The sequence below is a fragment of the Cariama cristata genome, unplaced genomic scaffold (assembly GCF_000690535.1).
Source record: "Cariama cristata isolate BGI_N322 unplaced genomic scaffold, ASM69053v1 scaffold10809, whole genome shotgun sequence".
Classification (NCBI taxonomy): domain Eukaryota; kingdom Metazoa; phylum Chordata; class Aves; order Cariamiformes; family Cariamidae; genus Cariama; species Cariama cristata.
The window spans coordinates 15,875-41,559 of NW_009637451.1; the positions used below are offsets into that span (position 1 = coordinate 15,875).

General features: G+C 40.9%; 1 protein-coding gene across 1 annotated transcript in view; it reads left to right on the top strand.

Moving 5' to 3' along the window:
- The first annotated feature begins 692 nt into the window (after positions 1–692).
- The window catches only part of KCNIP1 (Kv channel interacting protein 1), a 28,212-nt gene continuing 3,219 nt past the window's right edge, over positions 693–25,685 (top strand). Inside the window, exons 1-7 of the mRNA XM_009708332.1 lie at positions 693–708; positions 9,167–9,291; positions 18,099–18,168; positions 20,988–21,058; positions 23,211–23,318; positions 24,312–24,416; positions 24,998–25,060. Coding sequence (XP_009706634.1) covers positions 9,190–9,291; positions 18,099–18,168; positions 20,988–21,058; positions 23,211–23,318; positions 24,312–24,416; positions 24,998–25,060 — 519 coding nt within the window. The 5' untranslated portion in view covers positions 693–708; positions 9,167–9,189. The remainder of the gene's footprint in view (positions 709–9,166; positions 9,292–18,098; positions 18,169–20,987; positions 21,059–23,210; positions 23,319–24,311; positions 24,417–24,997; positions 25,061–25,685) is intronic.

Sequence of the window (25,685 nt, forward strand, 5' to 3'; positions counted from 1 at the left end):
AAAAGAAACTGATGCCATAAGAAACCACATACAGATCTTTAGAAGAACTTTATATTTTTTTTTACTTTTAACCTAATGTGCTAATGAACTTTTCTCCCAGCAGATGTGAGAATAGTACAAAATTACCATGTTGCAAGTGAAGTGACTGCAAAAGAGCACCGGTTAGAGTCCTCCGGACCACCTGAGACTTCTTCACTCTTACTAATCACTTTTTTATCTCTACAGCTGTCAAAGAGCTAAGCTGTGGAGAGGAAGCAGAAGGCTGTGGGCTCCTCTTGTTGTCCCTAAGCAGACTTCAAAATTGCATGCAAAGTCCTCCTTATCACTTGTCAGAATTGCAAGGATGACTGCTGCATTGCTGTCTTGCTGTATGCATGGATGCTTGCATGGGTGCATGACTGCATGCATGCTTTCCTTCGTGTGTTGCCCAGAGTTTCGTGGTCATGCAGGGGACAGCAAGCTCTGATTCCCTTTCCTGCCCATCAGGGTAAGGGAAAGATGCAATTCAGGAAAAAAAAAGTAAAATACACCTGGAAACAATCCTACAGTCACTGGGAAAGGGGACCCTATAGCACTTGCAGGACACATCCAATGTCGCCTTAAAATTAACAAAAGACAAAGCTGTGTATGGTTGTCACTTTCCTTTTGTTAAATTTTTTTCTTACTTTTTCCTAGACCCTGCCCGATGGTTTTACGTGTATCAGAGAGGTAAAATTTAAACCAGTTTGACTCTATCAGTCATATAATTTTTGTAGCAAAAGTTTTTGTGACCTAAGAAACAGGTTCCCTCTGGCTGAGTTTATTCTCACTTTCCACACTGGCAGCAAACAAAATTAAGGGTGCTTGAAAATGGCCCAGTTCTGGGTAAGGCTGCAGCCTGGGGAGCAGCCAAGTCCCCTCTGATGAAAGCAGTCCCAGCTTTTACTCAACCTCCAAGTCCTACTGTGTGCAGTGCTTTATTGCATGACATGCTGTCAAGCACTTAGCAGTTCAGGTACTCTCCTCGTAAGGTTTTGAGATGGTATTAGTGGGAATTTTCAAAAAAATCATTGGAGGGAAGTGATTTTTCTAACCTTTCTAGTGAGGCTTTTTTGCAAATTTACCTTTGAACAGCTGCTTGGAGGAAAGCATTTGTCCCAAAAGCACATTTTCTGCACCATCCCCATGGAAAAACAGCAAAGCACCCAGCAAGCTTTCAGTGGTATTCCACCTGTTTTAACAAGTTGCTTCCCTTATAAATGTTGCTACAGATAGGTGGGAATGTGCAAGGAAAATTGAAAAGAAAGTGCGGTCCCAGGTAAGGTCCAGTGCATTGGAAGGACACTCTGCTGTCTCCTACCCTGGGAATGGCCACAGTGAAGCTATTTCTAATGATGAGTAGGCTTAATATAGTGTCTGCAGAAACATATAAAGTCAAACTTAACATTGTGTAGTTCATATTCAGATCATTGTACCTGGTCTTAGTTGCATACCAGAAAGACATTTTGGAGGTACCTGTGGCCTCCAACTATTCCTGCACCTCCTTTTTCAGAGTATAACCTTGTTCTAGCTTCCCTGTGTACAACTGTGAACTAATTAAAGGAGTATAGAGGCGGAGGAAAGTATTTATACATGATGTTTTGCATAGATCGTTGCAATGATTGGCCGAGAAATCTTAAAAGTCTGGGTTTTTTTATTAAATCTTAGAATTTTATACATTCATGGGTTTTCATGTAGCTTTTCTCTGCCACTGGTGGTGTTGGAGGTTGGCTTGGGCAGAACAACCTTGCTAAGCTTGACTGTGTAATGAATTGGATGTTGCTGATTTAATGGTGAAAATGGACCTGAAGGAGTCAAAAAATCCTTTCAGGAAAAGGGATTGCATAAGGAGGCATCAGTTCCTTTTTGTCTTACTGGCTGGAAGAGGGTCCCTTTGGTTTGGAAATTGATCTCTCCAGCTAGGCAATAATAATAATAATAATAATTTATCAATAAAAGACTGTTCAGTTTTAATTAAATGTGGTTAATATTTGATACATCAGTAGGTATCTTAGTGCCATTTTTTTATTGATGTTTGCCATGAGCAGATTTTACTTTACCCTTTTTTAGGATTCATAGATGTGCATATACATGTTTTTAAGTTCTAGCTGAGCTGTCATTCTGCCATGCTAGCCTTGTTGATTTGCAAATATTTGCCGGGTGGGGTCGCTTACACCCAGGCTAACACTTAAGATTTTGTCTTGGTGGAAGCACATGGAACTGCACAGGAATATTTTGACTTCAGATAGTGGAGCTGTACTTGATAGCTGCCTTTGGCTCAGGACTGTGGAGCCACAGACCTCAACGGACTTCACAAAAGCAGTATTTCCTGCAACTCCTGCTTGCACCAAGGGGAGGGAACGCTGAAACTAATGTGCGGGGTCTGCATCAGTAATACAGCTCGCGCCTGACTCCCATTCCCATAACTTTCTGCTGTAATGACCATTTATGGACTCAGGCCTTTAGTTATTTCTCTTCATGAAATTTTCAAATATTTGCAGTTGTTTTCCCACAGGCAGGATCTATTTCCTGCGAGATCTGCCCAAGCCAGTATTCTGTCTGGAGATTAATTTCAAAGATGTCGTGGATAAACTGGAGTTAATTTTTTTCTTTGAGTCTGCTCCTAAAATATAGCTAATGTTTTTTTAATAAAAATAAGATGCAGTCTAATAATTCTTGCACATAATTTAATCCCCTTCTGCTGTATTTGTAAAATTACCCATTTCATCTAACGCTTGTCAGTTGTACAAGCAACACTGGGCACATTAGCTGTATTTTACATCCTGATTTTTTTCTTTAACAAAAAGTGAATTTATTATAACCAACATGTTTTCAAAATCCTCCCATTAGCCGTGGAACCTGGCATTACACAGTTTCACCTTGCAGCCTTTGGAAGCAGGGGACAGGGTCATTTGCATTTTTATTAAATCATCATTTACACCCTCCATTTAAACTGTGTTTTAGGCCTTGGCTTGTCCTTGGCCAGCCCTAGTGATGTAAGGAGACATTGCTATTGCTCGTTTGCCAGGCACATAGGTTGGAGGGCTGGAAATGCTGCAGGACTTTAGGTGGCTGCTGTGGGAAAGGTGTTTGTTTCTTGTGTTTCACAAGGGAGTTTGGCCCAGCAAAACCAACCCTGTGCTTTTGTGGAAGATGTTGCTTGTGTAGAGGCAGCTGCCAGCAAGAGGAAGGATGGGCAGGTTAACGAATTTGGGCCCAATGGCTGTTTAAAACCAGAACCGAGAAAGCAGCTGGTTAATAACACACAATTGTTTCCTATTTTGTAGTATACAAATACAACTTTGGCATTGTCTGTGACCAATTTAACCTGTTCCACTTATGAAGAAAGGATTGTTGGAGCTGAAGAATATTGATTAGGCATTTTTGTGTGGAAATAGGTCGCTAACATGAATACTAGAAGAAATGTTGTCAACAGAGGATTTTAGGACTCGCCTTCTGTGCTGAGAGCAGCATGTCCACTGCTGCTACTGCTGGCAAGGCCCTGACTGGGGCTCGACATCTTTGGGAACTGGGTTTGGGCAGTGCCTCTGTTCATGTAACTTGTCATGTAGTGTTACATTACCCCTGCATTTTTAAGATAAATTGACAATGAAACAATATTGTCTATAACACGGCAGATAAATGTGCCTGTGTCCAATGGAACAGAAAGATCTGGAAAAGTGAAATATTGGAGCAGGTTGTTTTCCTTCAAAACCAGCAGATTTCTTGTATTTACAATGGATAAGGGAAGGCCTGGAGTCCCTCTGCCTAGTTCTGTGATGGAAAGCAGTAGTCAGCTGTGGTTGAAAATCTGTTTTCCTCAATGATGAAACAATTTTGTCCGTAGGCATGTAGATGTACAAGACAGCTTTTACATGAATAGGCTTAAATTACTTCAGTTTATCACTTGGAGAAATGCGAATTCTGTTGAGCGAAGTTTACAGCAGTGAAACACAGGGCCATTTGCAGGCAGTGTAAGTATGGGAATCTTCAAACTGTAAAGATAACAAAAGGTAAAATTAGAACAAATATGAAGGGATGTCTAAGCCAAACCTCGTTAAGTAATTTCCAAAGTGAGTTCAGTTAAAATATTGATTTACTCTAATGAAAATTCATTCTCTGCTCTTGAGCAAGCAGTAGAGAAATGAAATACAGTATCTTTCATTAGGAATAATCCATAAAATATGCGTGTACATGTCAGGATTATTTTTCTTTGTAAAGTGAAGCCACTATTTATCTTGTCTGATACACAAATCTGCCTATCCTGTGGGCTAAGCAAATAGAGATGATGTGTTGCACAAAAATGCAATATTAAGTAATTATTGTAACCTAGACCTACTTTGGAGTAAGATTACCTCAGGTGCTTTTACCAGACCCAGACTTCATACCCTGCTATTAGAACAGCCATAAAAATATGGCCAGAGACAAATTCTAAATCAGGAAGCGCTACTTCTCATTCCCCTGGTTTTGAACACGTGGCAAGAAAAACAGCTAAGCAAATGCACAAGCATGTTCTGCACTGGCTAAACAGTACAGGCAATCTTAAGCCCAGGACAAAAACTTGCTGGAGCTGTCTGGTATGGAAGGGATTAATCCAGGGATGATTTCAACAAGTGCTGGAGATTGATATTTTTTTATTTTTTTTTTTTTTTATTTTATCAGTACCTGCAAGCAGGAGAAACCTCCTGCTTTATTTACTGAGTCCACCTAATTGGTAAGCACAGATACCCCCCCCCAATGTATACTTTGAGATCCGAATAATAAATTTGGACCTATTTGCTGAGGTTCAAGTTCTCACTAGCCAGCTGGATGGTACCCAGACCCTGAGGTAAATGTCTCCGTGGAGCAGAGCAGGGCCTTAGTTCCAGCTGCAAAGGGATGCTGTGAGCACCAGCGGCTGGTCACACGTGTCACCTGCGCTGGGGAGGTGACCACACGCGTCCCTTGCAGTGTCTGCAGTCAGTCCCTAGGTCTGTTTGTGCACTTGCAAATTGAAGGAGAAGAAAATTAACTTTAAACTAGTGGCATGCCTGTTCCCCACTCTCACATCTCTTGGGATGTTCAGCTGTAAACAAGGCAAAACTGAGGAAGAACGTGATATTAGATAAAATATCTTATCATGCTTTCCTAACAAAACTTTAAATTTGCATGTGTGTGTCTACGCATACATACTTTTGTTTGTACTCACCACCATGAAGTGAGCTTCGGTTTAATAAAATTGCAGTGTTTATAAATGCAGGGGCTCATATTTCATACAGTGACATGCCTGAGGAGCTGGGAGGGACTGAGTCAGTGTGATAATGAAAATGTAAATAAGAGGAAATACAGTATACATGACAAAAGGCAAGGGCAGATGAGGAAGTGACAGTCTCCTGTTTTGCCACTGAGGTTACTGTGGTTAATTTATAGGGTGTCAGAGAATGGAAGAAAAAGATTTAAAAGAGCTGACTTAAGAGAAAACACTGAAAGGAAACAAATAATGGCCAAAAAATCTTTGTGGGAGGTGGGGACCATTGAGTTGGAAACTATCAATTTGCACAGAAGAGCAGTTTGTGTCCTTAGGTCTCTGGCTACAGGTACCCCCTGCTTCGAGGTCTGTGCAATGCCCACTGCGGGCTTTCGCCGGGAAGGGAGGAGGGATGAACAGAGATGTTGCTGAAGGGAAATCTCTGAATGTGGGATGACAACTGAGAAAAGTTTAAATGTAAATATCTGATGAACACTGGGGAGGGAACGTTTGATCTGTGAGGCCTATTAACGTGAAGTAGTTACTCCTAAAATAAGTTTTATCTTTTAAAACAGATATTATCATGGAACACCATGGAAAACAGCTCTTTGTTGGCAACGGATAGGCCAAATGACCTAAGAAGTCTTTCTTGTATTTGTTTTCTGTAGTGAGGTTCCAAGAAATGCCCAGGACTGCTCTGTTGCACTGGGGCATGTTCTACTGAAGGAACAATTTCTACCATTTTTAGAGTGTGTTTGTTGGAAAATTGTTGGTCTGGTGTCATTTTGAGTGCCCCCTTGGCCCAATCTAAAGCTTCACAAGAATTTTTTGCTAAGTTTCAAAATATTTCCTTTGGGAAACAAAAAGGAAGCAGATGAAAGGATTAACCCACAGGGAACCATCAGATCCTCTTCAGAGGCAGAGATTAATGCTGGTTCTGGAATAGAGAACAGAAGGGGGGAAATAGTGTCCCTTTGAAAGGGATGAATTTTTCATAATTTCCTTTCTGCGGTTTGTTATAAAGAAAAGAGCCACATTTCTCAGCATGGGAAGTAGAATCAAATCTACAACAATAATCTGGCTTATTTTTAACATAGAAATATGTGCCCTGTGGGACCAAAGCTCGTGAACTGATTGTTGGAAAAACCTATTCTTGCAAGACAAACTGAAGCAGATGAATTGCACTCTTGAAATAATGATTCACTGAATGAGGCCAGTGTTGTCAAAAGACAATATATCATTATTAAATTACAATGTTCACCAAGTAATATTTTATTCAAGAATATTTTGAAAAAACAATTCCAAGACCCTAATTTTGGATCTGCTTATATAAAGGATATCTGGATAAGCCAAAGAACTATTGAGTTTTGAGCTGTAATTCTGAAGATTTTGTTTGAAGCTATCATGGAGCTATAAAGCAAGTTTTCTGTGAGCGAGACCTTTTTCTTTAATTATTTGGTTTTTAGAGTACTAACACAAATTCCAAGAAGTGTTTTGGAAAACTGGGTTGCTTAAGGAGGAGGTGGGAAAAGTATATGGCAAATGAAATACTCACAATAAAAATTGTCATATCAAAATGCTTTTACAAAGAGTGTGACTCTTCTCAGCTGGACCTTTCCTGCCTCTGTAGAAACCATGTGAACCTCTGCATTGTAGGAGCATAAATAAAACCAAGTATGAGAGTAATCCAACAGGCTGGCTTCCCTCCTTAGCCTCACCAGATACATGAGGTTGCATGGATTTCCACACACACCTCCCTGTTGAATTATGTTATAGGATAGAAAGACTAGGTGGCCGGTATTTTAGACTTCTGTTTTACACTGACTGAAGTTGTAAAGCACTTCAGAGTGACTCAGTCAATAGGAAATGTCAGTGAAAAGCTGGGTTTGTTTAACTGATTACAGAGCAGGGAAAGACTCAGGGCCTAACTTGCTTATCTACGGCACAGCACAAAATGTATGGCCTTCTGTGGGAGAATGAAATGACTGTCAGGGTCATGTGTAAATACTGCATTGAGGGACAGCAGGGAAGGGTCATGTGTAAACTGCTTATTGCATGGGGGGACGCAGGGAAATGCAGGAGAGGAGTTGGGGGTTATTTGCATTTTGTAAAGGAGTTTAGGTAACTTACAGTTAACCAAAGGTAAACAAAAAGGTATTTCCTATGCAATGCATGGATTAGTGATAAGTCTCCCTGACCTGCCTCCCTTCTAAATGGATTTCCTCTCCTTTTTTCCAACCACTCATTCCCCTTCCCTCATTCTAAGGAATTTCTTCCCCACCTTTTTTCTCTCTCCACAGCTGCTTCTGCATTCCTTCATTTGGTGGTATGTGTTCTCTTTCAAAGAAAATGGCTTATCCCCTTTTATTTCACATTATCTGTTCTCTTTCCTGTATCAGACATCCTTTTCCATCGCCTTTCTTCGAACAGGAGATATAATTTCTAGACCCTTTGCTTTCCCTTTGTGTGGAGAAGGTGTCTCCTTCAGGCCTCTTCTGGCCACTTGCCAGATTTCAGTAATTCTTTTCTGCATCATAAATGGTCGTGATACTCTTTTTCTCTCCTATGCTGTTACAGTCTCTTACCTTTATTCCCTTGCTGTGCAAGGGACCTTGAGCTTAGTATTTAGGCATGTATTTCCACTGCTCAAGCCCCACAAATGCTGACTGTGAAACTCCAGGTACAGTGGATTAGGAGGATGACTGAATTCACCAATATTTCAAACTGATTTCTTAATACTGAAACAATGAACCAATGTTAATTAACCATTATCACTCATTGATGTGTGTGATCCTTTAATAACATTCATATATATATATACAGAATTACTTATGAAAATACAGCTTTGGTCTGTTCTTTCACTGAGCCAGTCTGCTCTGAATTGCTGCCTTTCCTTTGTTTAGAGTGACTCCATTTCCTTGCACGTTTCTTGTGAAATCCTTGCCTTTCAGCAAAAGCAGGAATCACTATATTGTACTTGAGCCCAATGACTTAAAACATTTTTACAGGAGATAAATTGGGCAGTTCTGATTATAACGGGAGTGTTAGCTTTTATGCCAAGCAACTTTTGGATGTAGATGGGATTTTCATGTCAGCTGAAACCTGCATCTGGTCCTTGAAGTTTAGAGAATCTCAAACTGACATATGTACGCTAGGCATCTGTACTTACTTGGGCGTTACTTACGCTACTGGGGAAATGAGCTTGACAGGTGAAAACATGCATCAGAAAAGAGGTGAGATTATGGTAATACAGGCTGTGATATGTCTTGAGTATTTTTCTTCCTTGTGGGAGAACATTCTCTTGAGTAAAATGTACATAAGTATTTTTCATTTCTTATCTGTTTCCCCAAAAAGCCCATGCAAATGCAGGCTGATTTCATTCCAGATTCAGCAACTGTGGACATCATTTGAATTTCTCCTAGGATTAAAGTGACCTTTAGTGTCTCTATAGCAAGGTTTTTGGTTAGCACACAGATGAGTTTCCCTCACTGTTTACCCTCAGTATAATGTCATTGTCTAATATGCTTAAGCACGTCTGCTCTCTCACTTATATTTGCACAGCTTTCTTTAAAGCTAGTACTTTGAAAGGCCTATTCCTCTGTGCTGTTTCAATATTTAGATAAAAAATACCTGGTGTTGCCTTTTTGGAGCAACATATCTGCTGCCTGCCTTCTGTTCTCATCACCAGTTTTGGCTTTGTGAATGGGGAGCTAATTGGCAGCCCAGTAAGAAATGTGATCTATTGTCTTACTCTTATGGCTTTTATTTTACTTTCAAGAGGTTGAAAAAAGTTATACAGATCAGTTCTGTTTGATGGTTTCTTTTTTCTCTATTGTTCTTGAAATCCAGTCTGTCCTATCCATCATGTTAATAGGGCAAAGGTAACAACCAAAATAAATATTTTCCTCTCTTCTCTTTCAGATAAAATTGAAGATGAATTAGAAATGACTACAGTGTGCCATAGACCCGAAGGACTGGAACAGCTTGAAGCACAAACCAATTTCACTAAAAGAGAACTTCAAGTGCTTTACAGAGGATTTAAAAATGTAAGAACAATACTGCAGCGAACAGAGTCTAGTATGTATGTCCCCACCAGCCTCAGCCTCAACTGCTCAGCTGCGTTTTTGTATCATCCCCCCGCTAAACATTAGTAGTTCTGTACTAGATCTCCCCTACCACAGCAAAATGAGCAAAATCTGCCTCTCCATCTAATATTTATGATGCCGTAATCTGCCTAAAAATGGGTTTGGATGAATATTGAGCACATAATATTCTCATTAAATTTGTTCCCCAAATGTCAGTAAGCACACTGCAATTTCCTCAACTGTACCAGTACTTCAAGATAACCTGAAAATAGTTTTATGGTTACTTATTTAATTCTTACTGTCAGTTCCCCATGTTCAAATATGAGCAGTACTGTTTGCTTGTGATGAGCAGCCCAGGATGTTTAGGGGTTTTTTTGTAATCCTTTCTCTAGCTGAAGGAATCTTGCTCTTGGAGTAGGATGTTAGTAGAGCACATTAGAACTATAAGGTCCTGCATAAGTAGGATATAAGGCTGGAGTGGCAGGAGCCAAAAAGAAATCAAAAGTAAAAGGAGATCCAAGACTGAGGAGACAAGAGAGAAGCTACAGATTTAGGTGAAAGCAGGGAACATGCCAATTGGCATGACTGTGCACACAGAACAGCACTGTGCTCATCTTTGTGAGCCACCGTTCCAGCCATATTCTCTCTGGTAGCGGGGAGTCTGCAGCTCCATGAGCCTCAGCTTCTAGGTCACCTGCTGCTGCCTCTTAGGGGCTCATCATAATAAATAGAAACAGATAGGGAATTTTGAGGCTACATGGAGCAGATGTTTTATGGGCCTTAAAGAATGAATACTCATTACATGGTTGCCTGAGGGTCTGGATTTAGTCACCCAGGTGGTTCATGCCAGCTGATGTTTTTATGATGATTAATAGATCAGTATCCAGCTAGCTCAATAAACACAGTGTGGTTTTTAAGTTGACTTGCGGGACAGCTCCAGCATTTCAGCTACTGTCACAGTGAAATGCTGAAATGTCTTGGAAAGAGAAAGTCAAGTCTATTGGGTAAAAACTTGCCAAAAGAAAGCTGAGCCTACCTTAAATACAGGCAGTGTTGGGGGAAACCTGCTGGACATTGAAAAGGACCTTTCTTTTTGACAGATTCTTGAAATTTGGTAGAATCACATCTCCAGTGTATATTTGACTTCTCCAAGGAGTCTAGTGGCTTCATCCTTTATTTCACCGCTCACCTAAGCGGGCCAAGGCACAGCTCAGCTTTCTGTGTTTCTCTGTTTGGTGCATGTGTTGTATTTGTATGGTCTTTCCTGCATGTAGGAGCTCATTTCATGTGTGAAGTTTTCTAACCACTGAAGACTAATAATCTGCAACCTCTTCATGCTTTGGGCAGTCAGCAAGAAATCATATGGCTTTTGAGACAGAGCTTGACAGGTTAACATACAGTATAATGCAACATGACTGCCTACAGTGGGAGACTAAACTTAGAGAGTTGTTAGCCACTGCATTTTGCTAAGATCTCTGAAATGCCTTCTGCTGTGTTTGGTGGGAATCCTGCGTGGGAGAGCACTGCTTCATGCTGAGAGGAGGAGCTGGCTGTGCCAGCAGCTACAATGCAAAACAGAGAGCCAGCCTTGCAGCTCTCTCAGCAGATACTACATTTACCCCAGCCCCTTCCAATTTTGCTGTCGCTTTGCAGTACAGAGGCATTACCTCCCAGGGCAAGAATGATAGACAAGTGCATTTAACTTGTGGCCTAAACCCTTTCCGAAGACCTTACTGAAGGTCTTGGTTCTAATTGGTGGTGCTGGCGAGATCCTGGCTTATGTCAGCTTGTTAGAACAAAGCAGTCTGTTTTTTTCTAGCTGCTATGCACACAATATGCATGAAGCTTTAATATCTAAGGTTTGAATTGAAATGAAAGGGCAGCTTTAGCATTTGTAGCCTGTAAATCATGGTTTCAATGGGATGTGTAATTATGCACAGCAGGCAAACTGACTCAGCTGTTACCATATTTGCTATTATACTGAACCGTCTGCTTTTTGGGATGATGTTACAGTGCCATCTGGAGATTCAAAATCCCTGTGGGAATACAGTCATTTTCCTCTCTCTGGCTTGTACTTACTGTTTGCTCTCAATGATTGCACAGGTCCTGTTTAATCATCAGGCAACACCTGGACAATCATGGGACCATTTACAGACACTTGTAATGAACACAGTGAGAACGGGGCCCCGCTGCAGTCACAGGAGCTGAGGGTTCCCGTGTTCATGAGCAGGGATGGTGTTTGACTAAAGGCAGTTCAGCACAGCCTAGGGTAGCCTCTGGATTAGGGCCCTGGCTGACCAGGGTCCTAATTCTCAGTACTTTTGTTCCTGTTCTTTCTTTGTCTCTGAAATCTGTTTCCCGGCTCTCTCCAAACCTTCCCAGTCTCTTCCCAGCGTGTCACCGGTTAGGTCTAGTGTTTCTGTACCAGATTGATGGAGGCTTCTGCTAAATTCAGATCCTTTGCCACTCCAGAGAAGCACAACGTGCTAATCAGGCCAGTGTCCTTGCTGCTTGGCCAAATGTCCCCTCTCTCTTTGCCTTCAGCTTTCTTTTCCGCTTATGAAAGGGTGTTGTCCTCCAACATCTTTTGATGCCAGGACTAGAAGCTCACTTTTATCTTAGCAGTTACCTCTGCCCTGAGCGTGCATTCTGCGTAATGCAGAATAGTCTACTTTCCACCTTGAAGTTGGCTGCAGTCAGACTGCAGCCAGGTTAAAGTAAGGTGTTTGGTCTGATTTCTTTGGCTGTGGTTCTGCAAAGGCAAGGTAACAGATGGCAAAAACCAGCAGAACCTCTGGTGGATCTTGCCTTGGTTCATCTTAACAAAATAAAATGTGATAATCTCCTGCCTATAAATACATCAGGAGAGAGAACTGTTTGCGCTAAAAAGCAATATTGGCACGGGAACAAAATGGCTATGAATAGGCATAGGCTGGAATTAGAAGAAAGTTTCCACTGCCCAGAGGAGCAGAGTTTGGGGAACAGTTATTGAATGGAAGGGAGGAGATGGAGAAACTATTTTGAAGGTTAAAATTGATAAACTGATGACTAATGAAGTGAACAACAATGACAGAGGTTTGAGCTCAGTAATTCAATGTCTTTCATTTGAACCATGTTTCTAATTACTTATGTTCTTTGGAATTGAGTGCATGGATTTAAAAAGATTGGGATTTTTATGGGATTTTTTGGTCAATTTGGGGGATTCTGTGCTGTTAAAGGAAATAGTTGTTAGGTGCAAGGGATGATTTTCCAATACTAAATCAAAAAACAGACAACCCAAATAAGCGAGAGGCTGTTGGAGACTTTCTTACCTTGCTTTAGTGTGAGTATTTTAGCAAATCTGTAATGAAGTGTAGTATGGGATGTAATCATCTGTAATAAATCAGGGGTTTTGGAGATTAAAGCAAGCAGCATGAGCAAGGTAGAGATATTCCGATACTTTAATAATCCCCAGAAATCTCCAAACTGGGACAACATAGTAAGAGCACCAAAATGTGTGGGATGTGTGAATGCTTAGAGATGCAAATCTGGATTGTGGATCCTGAAGGAGAATGCATTAGAGTTTGTCTGTGGTTAGCTAACTTAACACCTCTAGTTTAGCAAAATGTGAACCCCCCAGGTACTCCTCCTCACCTTCTGGCCAAGTTAGCTGAGAACAGTCTGATGGGCAGGTTATGTTTAGCCCCACTTCAGTTCTGCTGCTGATCCCTGCTTGTCTGCACTGCACATCTTTGAAAGCAATCAATCAAGTTAATTTCTGTTTCCAGCAGAAGAAAGAACAGCAAGTGCAACTTTTGTTTGATTTTCTTCTTTTTTTTCTTTATTGTAATTTTTTTTTTTAATGTGGATTCAGCTCCTTTGTGGTTTTGTGTTTGAAAAGAAGCCTGAGAGGGTAGATTCAAATGTGTGACTTGTGCTGTCAACACCTGTGCTCAATAGTTAGCTTTTTGAAAACGAGGGGTTGCGTCCATGCTGACAACAATACAAAAAAGAATGTTCACTGTTCTTGTTAAAAATTTTAAAAGAATTCATAGATTAAAGAAATGAGAGATGTTTACCTGAGAACTAACCCCCTGCCATCTAAGGAAAGCCTTATGACTGTTACGGTGAAGGACTGTGCTTTTTCATACTGCCAAGAAAATTTTCTTGAATGAATAAACCTTTGTTATCTTCAGTGGAATTTAAACTGACACTAAGCTTACCTGCTCCTTTTCACGAGAGATTTCTTTCGAGTCAGCTGAATTAAGTAGTACTGTACCACTAATGAGGCCTCTTGAGCATTATTTGACTCTTAGAAAAACAAAATTGTGATCAATTAAGTGCAAATGAATTGTTACTAGCATATGTGTCTGAAAGCAATCCAGTTATAGAGAGCTAAACAGGCTGATCAACGTCAGTGCTGTCTTTCCCCAGCACTCCTGGAGGTTTGATGGAAACTTTCATTTAGCTTCCAGATGGAGCATCAGAAGTAATAAGGATAACATGGAAATTCAGGAAATTTAATGAGGCACAATGGCCAAAACTGCTACAGGAGACCTTGCCTCTGTGAGGAGAGTGCATGCAGCAGCAGCCCCCTGCCCTTTGCGGACTTTGAACTTCATTCTCAGCATTGCTAGTGGTGGGCTGAGGCTCTTAATACAGCGTGGAAGAGACTTAAGGGACTCTGCAATTGTGGAAAGTATACATAAAATAGTGATTAGTCCCTGCATGTATAAACTATCTTGGAGCATGTGAATTGATGGTTCTTAGTGAACATAATAGTTGTGTTTATCGAGAGAAAGAGATATGCCTTCACTTTAGTGTGTTTGGCCGGTAGCACGATGTGGTAAAGGATGGTTAAGTGCTGTGCTAGGCTTAGTTTTAAAAAGAATGACAATTTGATCAAATACTCTGAAGTTCTGCGATGTGGGTCTTGGAGCAGCAGCACTCCAATGACCAAGGAGAAAATTTCTACCTAAAATGGCTGTTGATATGGTACTTGGTCAGATATATGATTATAAGATACCATAAATAAATACCAGACTATTTATTTAATGTACATCAAATTACAAACTTTAGGAAACATGAAATTTGGGACAATACTTTTATGGTAGCTGTTACCTTCCATTAATTATTCTTCTCCTAATGATTTCTAGCTTATTAGAAGTGGCACAGACATATTAAAAAGTAACCACTTTTGTCATGAAAATGGCTGTTTTCTTAGGAGGAGCTTTGGAACATTTTGAGGATACTCAACTAACCAGAAATTTTGCCATATGAAATCAGAAAGTTTTGTCTGTAAATGAAAAAACAAGGTCTGGTCCTGCAGCCACTGGCTTTAGATAGTCCAGTTGGTCTCTTTATCCCATTGCTGTGGAATGAACCTTGAACGGTGATGCTGAAGAAGGGATGGCCCTAGCGAGGTCAAGACCACAGTGCCAGGTTTGGGTTTTAATTGGGACACTTAAACATAATGAGTGGAAGGACAGTTGTCAGGACATGAAAACAGGGAGTAAAAGATAATTTCAGGGCTTTTCAAGCAACAAATTATCCTTTATTTAGCTAAAATCTCTCCCAAATCACTGATGGTTTTCTGCCCACACAGTGGGTAGAAGACAGCAGGATTTCTTCTGCATTGGAGGAGAGAACTCTCATCTAATCATCCTAATTTCAGTAGCAAACAGGTATGTGATTAAGGAACTGCCTCATAGTCACCTGAAGTACCTTTCCTTGCTCTCCTTCTGTGACTCGCACAGGATAAAGTGATTTCTCTTGTTTGTTCTGTCCTTTTCCATGGTTAGTGAATGCATTTCAGCAGCAGGTGATGCTGGCAGATCAGAGGCTTGGAAAAAATGCCTTTTTTCCTTTATACGCTTTTCATGGTGGAAGACTTTGTTGTCAAAGTCCTTTTTGTTCTTAAAAGGTATCTAAAGCACTCATCAATAAATAAGTCATAGACTTGAATCTTCCTCCAGCTTTTTGTCACCAATTCAAAGGGATTTTCTTAGACTTCCTAAGTTTACTCATCTCAAATTCAACAGCCTGTAATGCTACTGGGATAAGCATTTGTCTCTGTTGGATCTGCAGAGTGGGGTGTAACACACAGTGAGTGTATGCATCTCTGGAAGCTCCAGGCTGCCGGTAGTGACTAACTACAGTAGTACTGGCATCTGCCCTGCTTTGTAAACCTACGTTGAGCCATGACACACACTCCCAAGCCTGCTCTTTAATGAAGTCCAGGCCAAGCACAGAATTATAGGGAGATTAGGGGGGGTTTCCACACCGGCAGCATCATGTGGTAGCAGGCATATTCCAGGTAGTGTAACGTGGCAGTAGTGAGACTAGATGTAAAGGCTGTGCAGCTCTGTGCTCTTTCAGTCTCATTTCTGTTCACCCTCAAGCTTGCTTGTGCTCCCACAACGTCTTAGTCTGCACAGAGGTGTGGCCCTCCCAGATGTGTTAGCGCAGAAGAACGAACTCTTAACAGAATTTCTATTAATTTAGAAGGTAAGTCCAGGAGGAAAATACGATATGCTGCTTGAAAACTATACAGCGCTAGCCGATAGACTGGACTAGCCTTAGCATTATTGAAAAGATTTGAAAAACAGTTTCTATCCCATTTCTCCAATAATTCTAATTAAGATTTATTAGGAAAAGAACAGAGAAAAAGGGAGAGAACACCTTTATGCTGCAGGAGAAATGAACAGTGCACTGGCATCTTGAACATGACTTGCAGTCCTGGGCTGGTATCTCAAAAAGGGTGTGGTGGAAATAGAAAGATGCAGAGAAGGGATGGTCGAAGGATGCTTAATGCCTTCCATGCTTCTCAGGGTGGGATACTTCAGCCTGGAAAAGAGATAAGAAAGGGAAGATCTACAAAATCACAAGTGGTAGGTAGATATAAAGCATCATGATCAACTGTTTGCTCGCCCTCTCTATACAGGAATTCAGGGCTATCAGGCAAGGTAGTCGGAGTCAGGTTCCAAAAATTGAAAGCTGGTGATTCCTTGTGCAAAGGGTTATAGATTTGTGAAATTCCTTGCTGAAGGACCTGTATTAAAATGAGACAGCAATTGTAGTGTGACGCAGAAAGAGGAATGCATGGAGTGAGTATACTGCCAGTAACTGATGAACTTTCTTGACCACAAATCTGGCCTTCAGCTTAATCATAAGCATCAAACCAAGATATATGCACTGGTTTCGTGACAGATTCTGAGTTAACCTACTTAAATAATCCATCTTCAGCGTGTCCTACCAGGAGTGGCAGTGCTTCTGCTTCCTCTTCCTTCCATGTGACACAGTGCCTCAGGTGGGGCTGAGGAATTTAAATTGCTGTGAATAGGGTCAAATGCCTGCAGCAGAGGACAGACGCATGGCGTCTGCCAGTTAGTATTTTTGAATGCAGGAGAAAGCTGACTTTTCTATATCTATAATTCTGTGCTCCGTGAAAAAGGATCAGTGCCATGGTTATTTTATTGTTTTGCTCTGATTTAGTTGTCAAAATTGGTTAATAGGCACATCTGTGAGGAAGAATGTCATCAGTTGGGAAATATTTCATATCGTTGAATATTTCATATAATTGAAAACTTCACATAGTCAAATAGCAGTGCCCAAGGCTCTTCGTGATACATGAACGTGTGTTGTAACAGCACTGAGCTGGTGGGGGGGTGTTAAAGCACCATAGTCAAGCTAAATTTGGTCTTGAATTTTACTTGAATTGACCAAGGAATTTAAGTTTAAAAGAAGAGTTGAGAGTAAGGAAACAGGTTTCACAAAATGGAGACTTTGCCTTTGGTCCTGTATCCTGCTGGGTAAGATCTGAGGACCTTAGTTCAGAGGGTAAAGCCCCTGGGGGCCCAGCTCCTCATACCTGCCGTGTCTCCCTTTTCACCGGTGTTGTCCAGACTCTGTAAACGTGCCCAGGGGGTACCTCCTGCTCCAGACTACCATAACGGCTTGGATTTTGCTTGGCTGTAGCAAAGAAAGTGCGGGCCCTCCAGGCGAGGATCCCCTTTTCCCTTCCTGAATGCTGCCCCGTGGGGCTAGTTAGTTAGTAGGTCAGGAAGTTTAGGGCAGAAAATCTGCCACCTTTTTCCTAAGTGTTTGCCCTTATTCGAAGCGGCCAAAAGTGAAGTGAACTGCCTTACATTCAAGTACCAGAGCTTAAAAATAAAATAACCCCACAGGTTGCCAGGTTAGAAAATTTTCATGGGCACAGTCTGACTTCTCAGAAGTTTACGGAAGACTGAGCAGATAAACAGATTAAAAGTCATCTAATCTTTTTCAGTGTAATACTAATGCTTGTTTGTAAGGACTTACTAGTGTAGTATGTACCGTTAGCCTCCATGGAGCTGGTGTCAGGTATCTGGCTACTCTGGCTCCTCTTCTACTGAGGATTAATGAATTCATATACATGGAGGCATCCAACAGGGAAGTGTTAGTTGGCACTAACGTTATTTGTAATTATTAGATGAAAGCTTCATATGACAGAAGACGTGAACTGCCTTTCTAGGTTGTCCTATAAAACAGCAATTAAACTCTGCTAAAAACAGTTAGAAATGTTAATAATGGTGAACCAAGTCTATGAGATGCTTAAGATGAAATTGCAGTCTGAATTATTTTAATTTCTTCAGCTGCGCAGCCTATGCATCCAGAGCACTGTGAGAACAGGAATGTGATTTGTTTAATTGCTCTCTTCAGGCTTGTAGAGTTTTGCAAATGAACCTTTACAGAGCTGGGTTTTTTCTTGATTTTTTTTTTTTCCTCTTTCTTTTTTGGTTTTCCAACAGGAATGTCCTAGCGGTGTTGTTAATGAAGAAACATTCAAACAGATCTATGCACAGTTTTTTCCTCATGGAGGTAAGCAGAGTACTTTGCGTCTGTCAGGTTTATTGAAGTATGCCTTCACATTCGTTGCTGCCAGCTGGCTGCAAAAGTACTTCAGATAATCTGTGCAAGAGATGTGAATTGAGCTTAAGCGTTGCAGCATCTTAAACAGAAACGTAAACATCAAGGTAATAAAATTAAGTTAGGCCCTTTGAACAGTTATTTCACAAGAATATAGGCAAACCCACATTAAAGATTGCCCCTAGTTTCAGCTCTTTATTCCCCAGGTCCAAAATAGAAACTGGTGATGGATGGGTTTTTTTGTGCTGACTTTCTGGCTGGCACTTACCCTCAGCATGTCTTTGCTTCCTGGCTGTTGGACTGTGCGTGTAGTATCTAGCACAGAACAGTCCCAGACCTCATTTTGGCCTGCAAATTAATTAAAACCTCCCTAAAATTCTTAAAGCAGTTCTTAGTTGATGTGTGAACTCGTAGCTACCTGAAATGATCATTTTTGGTGTTTGTGTGATTAAGACAGGGTCATGTCATGTATTGGATTATTAAAATATTGTATTAAACCTCTCAAATAATGTATTTTCTTGCCTTTTAAAAACATAAAGAATCTGTATGTTCTTCTAACTGGGTATATTCTGTGGGGATACTGTTCTCAAATTGAAAGAAATGAGTCATGGGTTTAAGTGGCTTTTTAGTAAAAGATTTGAGGCCCTCGGAATATATTCCACTCTGTAGTAGCTGCAGAATGCACTCATTGTGGAACGATGACTGAAGTTTCTGCAAAAGCGTACGTGTGCATTTTCTTCAAGGAGGTTATTAACAAGTGAATTTTCAACTGAATGTCAAGATAAAGCATAACGTGTATATGACCTCAAAGATTTACACATATAGAAAGTTTACACTGTATTTCAGCATGGACTTGATGATTTCCTATTGTGGTTGCTTTTGGTTTTGTTATGAAAAGCAACCAGTCAATTTATGTGTTTTAGCAAATATGCAAAAATTTAAGTTTATATAATCTTAATGTATTTCTGGATGTGTTTTGTGTTTTCAACCTAAGTTCCAGTAAGTCCAAGGAACTCCAGTTACCCCAACTAACTCCTTTAAGTGGCACATCTCAGGTGACTCCTTCCTTCCCCTTTGTGAAAAACAATCAGGCACAGAAACTTCTTTTCATGGATAGATAACGGTTTTCCTGCTACTGAAGTTGACAAAGACTTGCCTTTTTTTTGTGTCCCATTCCCTTGAAAGGTGATTCTCCCTTGGTTAATGATGATGGTGGTACAACCATGCTTAATAATAAAAACAGCAGATGTGATTTTGTATTTTACGCTGTTTTCTTTCACTCGATTTCCAAACTGTTTGTGTAAGCGTAGCATCATAAATCGTGAGATTTCAGATTCCTCAGAGATTTTTTCACTTTTATGGCTCTCTGTACAGATAAACTTGTACATCCCAGAGGCAGCAAAGTAGCTCTGAATTATAAAAACTTTGTGCGGTGTCATCTCAAGCTTGTGATGTCTTTGTTACATAGGGCTCCTATCCTTAACAGGTTTTCATTTTTGCTAATCTGGCATCAAACGATACCAGTGATCTAGTATTTCTTAATGTGCCTCATACCCTATTGAAATAAGACCTCTAGTTTAATATTTTTACTTCATTGTTTAGTTTATCTTAATAGGAACTTTTAGTAGTACTGTCCCATAAGTAATTTGATGGTTTTCTTCTGGAGCTATTTTGTTTCAGAGTCCTTGTCTTAAAAATGTAGTAGACCAGTATTTTTTTTTCCTACAGTCCACTGTACTCTATCCTTATGGATGACAGTAACTGAAGTATTTGATTTTTCTGCACACTGTTACACTTTCCTGAATTTGAATAATGTGAAAATATTTAATCATTTCATAGAGATCAGAATAAAGAGATGCTGGGTCGTTCCACCTGACTGCCTGTGTAGCACAGGGTACCAGGCTTCACCTGAACACCCATACATTGAGTATGAAGACTCAGGCTTGACTAACGCTGTGTACTTGAGGTAAAGAATAGAAGAGACGAAAAAGCCTGTGGCTGCTAGAATAGCAATGAAATAAATAAGGGGATGTAATGTCACTTGCTTCCATCTTGAGAAGTTGGGCTGTAGTAACACAGAGAGCACTGTGAATTGCCTCCAAAGCAGAGAACAGGTCAATGAAGGTCTTAAGGTCATACGCCTATTTGATTTTTTTTTTTTCTGTGTACCATTACTGTTTTTCCCAGTTAACAGCCATCCTTGATGTGGCCATAGAAACTGTCCTTCTCAATAGAAAATATTTTCTAAAACCAGCAGTTTAAGATTCCAAAGGATGAAAATATGCCTCAGATGAGATTGCTCTTTAACAGTCATGGGCCAAACCCAGGTTACTGAAACTAGACCCTTCTGAAGTTGGACAGTCCCTGAGGATCTCTGCTGTATCTCACACAAAGCAAAAAGGTAGAGGGAGGAAGCACACTTGCTGCAATCGCTCTTCAGTGCTTCTGCTGCGCTTCCCACCAGAGCTAATGCTCCACTTGGCCCAGATGCGCTCTTGGATGGTGTTTTTTATTTTTGCTCATTCTTTCAAGTACAACCCCGTAATCCAAATCGTTTATACTGCAATGAAAGCTTTTACATTTCAAGGCTGTTTTAAGGGAGGGTGTGGGGATTATGCAAATCCATGTTAACGTTTACTGGTTCATAGAATATGTGGCAATGCTACAAGGTTGGTTTTTATAAAAAAGGAAAATAAGGAAAATGAATGTTGTTTAGAGTCATTAGTGTATAATGAACTGTTATACCAATTGGTGCCCTTTGTGTTTTTCAGATGCTAGCATGTATGCACATTATCTCTTTAACGCATTTGACACTGCACAAAATGGCTCAGTGAAGTTTGAGGTAATTGTTTTGCATCCTCCTTTAATGCCCCTTTCTCAGTTTTAAGCTTTTCTATCCATTCTTTATTGTAAACTAGTAGGACTTGTTGGACTATGGTTAGAGGTTTCAGTCTAAAATCAGTTGATATTTTAAAATCTGGTTTACTTTATGCAGATGGAGTTGCCTGTTTCCTTTCACTAAAGAAACATATAGATCATGTTAGTCAGCATCACAGGGAGAAAGTGCAGAGGGTTATGTAGCAGAGAGTAGTGGTCGAGGATAGTCCCATATGAAAAGAGGGGCACAGATAATTTGGATGTCAAAGAAAAGCCAGTACATCTTGTACCTTCTGCGGTCATCATGCACTGCAGGATCGAATTGTTATTCGTATGTTCCTGGAATATGGAGTCTTTTTAAGCTTATTTGATATATTGAACAAGCATCTCAGGTACTTGGAAACTAAATCCACCCTTTAACTAAAAGACCTGTTGCTGTGCCTACAAATAGTCATACTTCAAGCTCATGCACATAGTTGTAGGAGTGTAGCAAAAGGATATGTTAAGTCATAGGCTTGTGGAGGATGAACTTCAGAGTTCTGAAGAGAGTTTACTGTTATCATAAAACTGGAAATCATAGACAGTCTTGCCTTTGCCGTCAAATGGCCAAGAACTCTGGTGATTTCCAGTTAAGACTGAGGAAATTGTTCATTTATCGAGTGTAAAATAGGAACATTACAGTATGGATATGCGTGTCTCTGTAGTGATGGCTACAGTGGGATTTTTGCATTTGGCGGCTACTCAGTAGTTAGAGGCTTCCAGAAACCTAAACAGACTGAGACACAGGAAAATGCTTAGATAAGTACTTTAAAAAAAAAAAATAAAAAAAATAGTGCTGAGCTTTCCTTCCTGGCAAACCTGTTTCTTTAGTGCTTGTCAAACATAAGCATTTTGTCCCCTTTTTTGTATTGTTCAGCAAATTCAAATTCCTCTGAGCCTTGGGAAAAAGGAGCAAAGGTTTCTAAGAAGTGATGCACTGCCCCATGCAGAGCTAACGGACATAACATAGGAAGGAATAACTACATTAAATAAGGTATCAGGAACTGTATAGCTCTGTTAGCTTGAAGCTCTGCCTGTACTAATAAATCCCTGTAGTGATGCTACTCAGTGCCTGAGCCATGGTACAGTATAAACAATAAATCAAAGTTATTGGAAGCAGTTACTTTACTGTAAACAAAAAATACAATTAAAATGCTGTGTCCCAGACTGAGTAACTAGTGGTGGGAATTGCACCTGGTCAAGTCTGACAGATTTTGCCAGAGAACAAAACCTGAGGCTCCCTGTGTTAGAGGAGTTTGGGATCTCTCAATCTCTCTCAAGGTGGGCACAAGAAAAATGCTGGATTTTTCTCCCTTCTTTGCTAGCACCCTAGATCTGGAGGTAAGAAAGCATAGGCTTCTGCTTTCACAGTTAGAGTCCAGCTGTGTTTAACCAGGCGGTGGCAATCCGAGTGATGACTCCTTGCAGCAGACCATTTCTAGGAGGGGAATGGCCACTGGAGCATCTGGCAGTGCTCTTAAAAACCAGATGTGTATTTTACCATGCTTACCTTAGTGGAGTATTTAGTTTAGAGCATGATAAATTTGGATGGGTAGCAAGGAAGGTGTCCCAGCTTCTGGCCTTGAGCGTGCTGTGCTGCTTCTGGCAAGTCTGAGGAGCCAGAGCAGCCACTGTCCTATTGACTTTAGGATCTAAATCTGCCTGTCTTGAACTGGATCTGATCTTAATCCCATGCTGTTTTCACAACCTCACCTCAGGACTAGGAGAGTTGAAGGCTGCAGCGCTCGTTAGGTCTTCCTGCCCGTCCAGCCTCGCTAAGCTGCCTACCCCATATCATAAACTTGGCTTTTACATTGGCTGCAGTTGAGGACTTTTCTGATTTTCCTGGTTACTTCACACACATTTATTAGTGTGACAGTACTCAGATCATCTTAGTGGATGCTGCGTCCATTCAGTTCAGTGAGAGAGGACACGTTTTTGGAGAAGGGAGTCAGAAGAGACTGATAACCGTATGCTCTATCTTAAAAAGGGAAGTCTTTTGACTGGCATTATATAAGGAAGGTGACTTAGAAAAGGATGTTAGGAAAATTCACGCTTCTCTCTCTGCTCTGAACCAGGATTTTGTGATGGCATTGTCCATTCTGTTGCGAGGAACTGTTCATGAAAAGCTAAGATGGACGTTTAATCTGTACGACATAAATAAGGATGGCTATATAAACAAGGAGGTAAGGCTGTTTCTGACAAATGTAGTTGATTTCTGAAGAAAGCCAACTGGTTTCTGTTGCGGAGCACAATTAATTTTACATGTAGGTAATTAAATGCAAATCAAACTGGACTTGAGCATTTGTCTGTGTCTAAGTAAAGTGCACAGTGATCTTATATTGCATGATTTTGTAGACATATTTTCCTGTATTATAGTGTCTTTAATGGATTGCTTTAGCCAGGAGCAAAATCCTAGTTACAGCTATGAGCAGCACAACCTTTGCGAACGGAAGGGTGATGGTGACAATAGCTGCTCAGTGACTGAGGCGCAAGGGGTTTCTGGCTGCACTGGGAAGTCTGGTGTGGGCTCACCCGAAGCACTAGAAGCCCACACCACCACTCCCAAATCCTGCATTATTTTCTGTGTTTATCTTACCTGGTATTGCCTGTTCCCTTTACGGGAAGCCTTGGTTTTGAGCATGGTAACCTTCAACATTTTGCAAATACATCTTGGTCTATCTTCTCAAAATTACTGTGTAGCGGGAGGGTTTGCAGTTACTGCTACTGGTCATGAACTTGTATTGCAGTTTGTGCAAGGTGTGGAGAAGGGTCGGGTTCCCAGTGACTGCTGTGAATGTCCCTGGCCCCAGAGGAGGCTCTGGGACGAGGTCAGTGCTGCAGTGCTCAGGACCAAGCATGCCATTTACAGCCCAGCACCATCCCCAGCAGCTGCCATGTTGGAGCACACATCCTCCCTGACCAGAGGAGGGAGGCGAGCAGTGCAGGAGCCTCCAACGTGGCTGTGGCAAAGTCGTGGCATAGTCAGAAAGAAGCGCTTGGTTTTTATAGATTGACTTCTACATGACGATACATCTGTCTTCATGCACATGTATAGGCGTTCTCTGTGCTGTTTTGTACTAGGAGGGGGGTGAAGAAAAGGGCAGTAAAAGAAAGAAATGCGCTATCATTTCTGTTCATTTCCCTTTTGTGTTTGTGCTGGCATGCCACTACTGCAGGAAATGATGGATATCGTAAAGGCAATTTATGATATGATGGGAAAGTACACATATCCAGTGCTCAAGGAAGATGCGCCAAGGCAGCATGTAGAAGTATTCTTCCAGGTACTTGATTTTTTGGTGTGTTTTTCTTAACCCTTGAGCTATGCACTGATATACTTTACAGTAAAGTTAGACGCAAGTTCAATGCTATACCTCACTATATATTCTAAAATAAACCCTAGCAGCCATTAGCCTAACACTACAGTGTCTGCTGATTTCCTGGCTCCAAAGGTATCTCATTTGTCTCTTAGCCCTACCCTTTTCATTGGGATGTGCCACATCCAGCAAGGCAGAAGCCTCTGCATGTGTTGCAGTCCATCTGTGCTTCTTTGCTCAACTGCCCATAATGAGAGACAGGAATATGGGTGCCAGTTGGTGAGGCAGTGAATAAATAAATGATGTAATAAAGACAGGGGTTGCTGTGTATGTCGGGGAAGGAATAGTTGGAGATGACCTCAGAAGAGCTACAAATACCGGAGTAAGTCAGTCCTTAGCAGTCGGCAAATTTAACCAATGACACTGAGTGTGTAATCTAAGCTTATAAAGTGCCCTATGTTTACTCAGATTGTATCAACTAAGATGATACACTAACACTGCAGTGTTACCTATGGAAACAAATTTTTTTTTTTAATTTTATTTTGCAGAAAATGGATAAAAACAAAGATGGTGTTGTAACTTTAGACGAGTTTATTGAATCCTGTCAGGAGGTAAGTATAAAACTATAACTGCAATGAAAGGTCTAGCTCATGCCACAGCATTTGCTTTCCCTTTGGACAAACTCCATTTGAAACAAGATGCTGCTCAGGATCCCAGGGTTTCCTTTGTTCTGTGAAAAAAACAGCTTCAAGATTGAGTTTCTAGTGGTGCTCTGTGAAGCCTGTGACTGAATAGTGAAGTAGGGTCAGGCCAATCACGGGAGAGAGCCTCTTCATTTCCAGTACTGGTGGCCAGTGCTTTTATTTTCCTCAGCGAACTGCAGTATCTGATTCTGTAGACAAGCAGGTAACTCTAGAGAAAGCTCATAATGCCCTTAAACTTCCATAGGTTTTTGGTTGTTTTTTGGTTTTTTAAGAGGCTGAAATTGTCTCTGTGTGCTGCCCCTGGATGTCATTAGCAGGTACCATGTAGCTGAACTGCCCAGGGCTGAAGGTCTCTCAAAATCTTGTAATTATGGCACTGACTTATAGAATCATAGAACGGTTTGGGTTGGAAGGGACCTTAAAGCCCCCCCAGTTCCAACTCGCCTGCCATGGGCAGGGACACCTTCCACCAGATCAGGTTGCTCCAAGCCCCATCCAACCTGGCCTTCAGCACTTCCAGGGATGCGGCAGG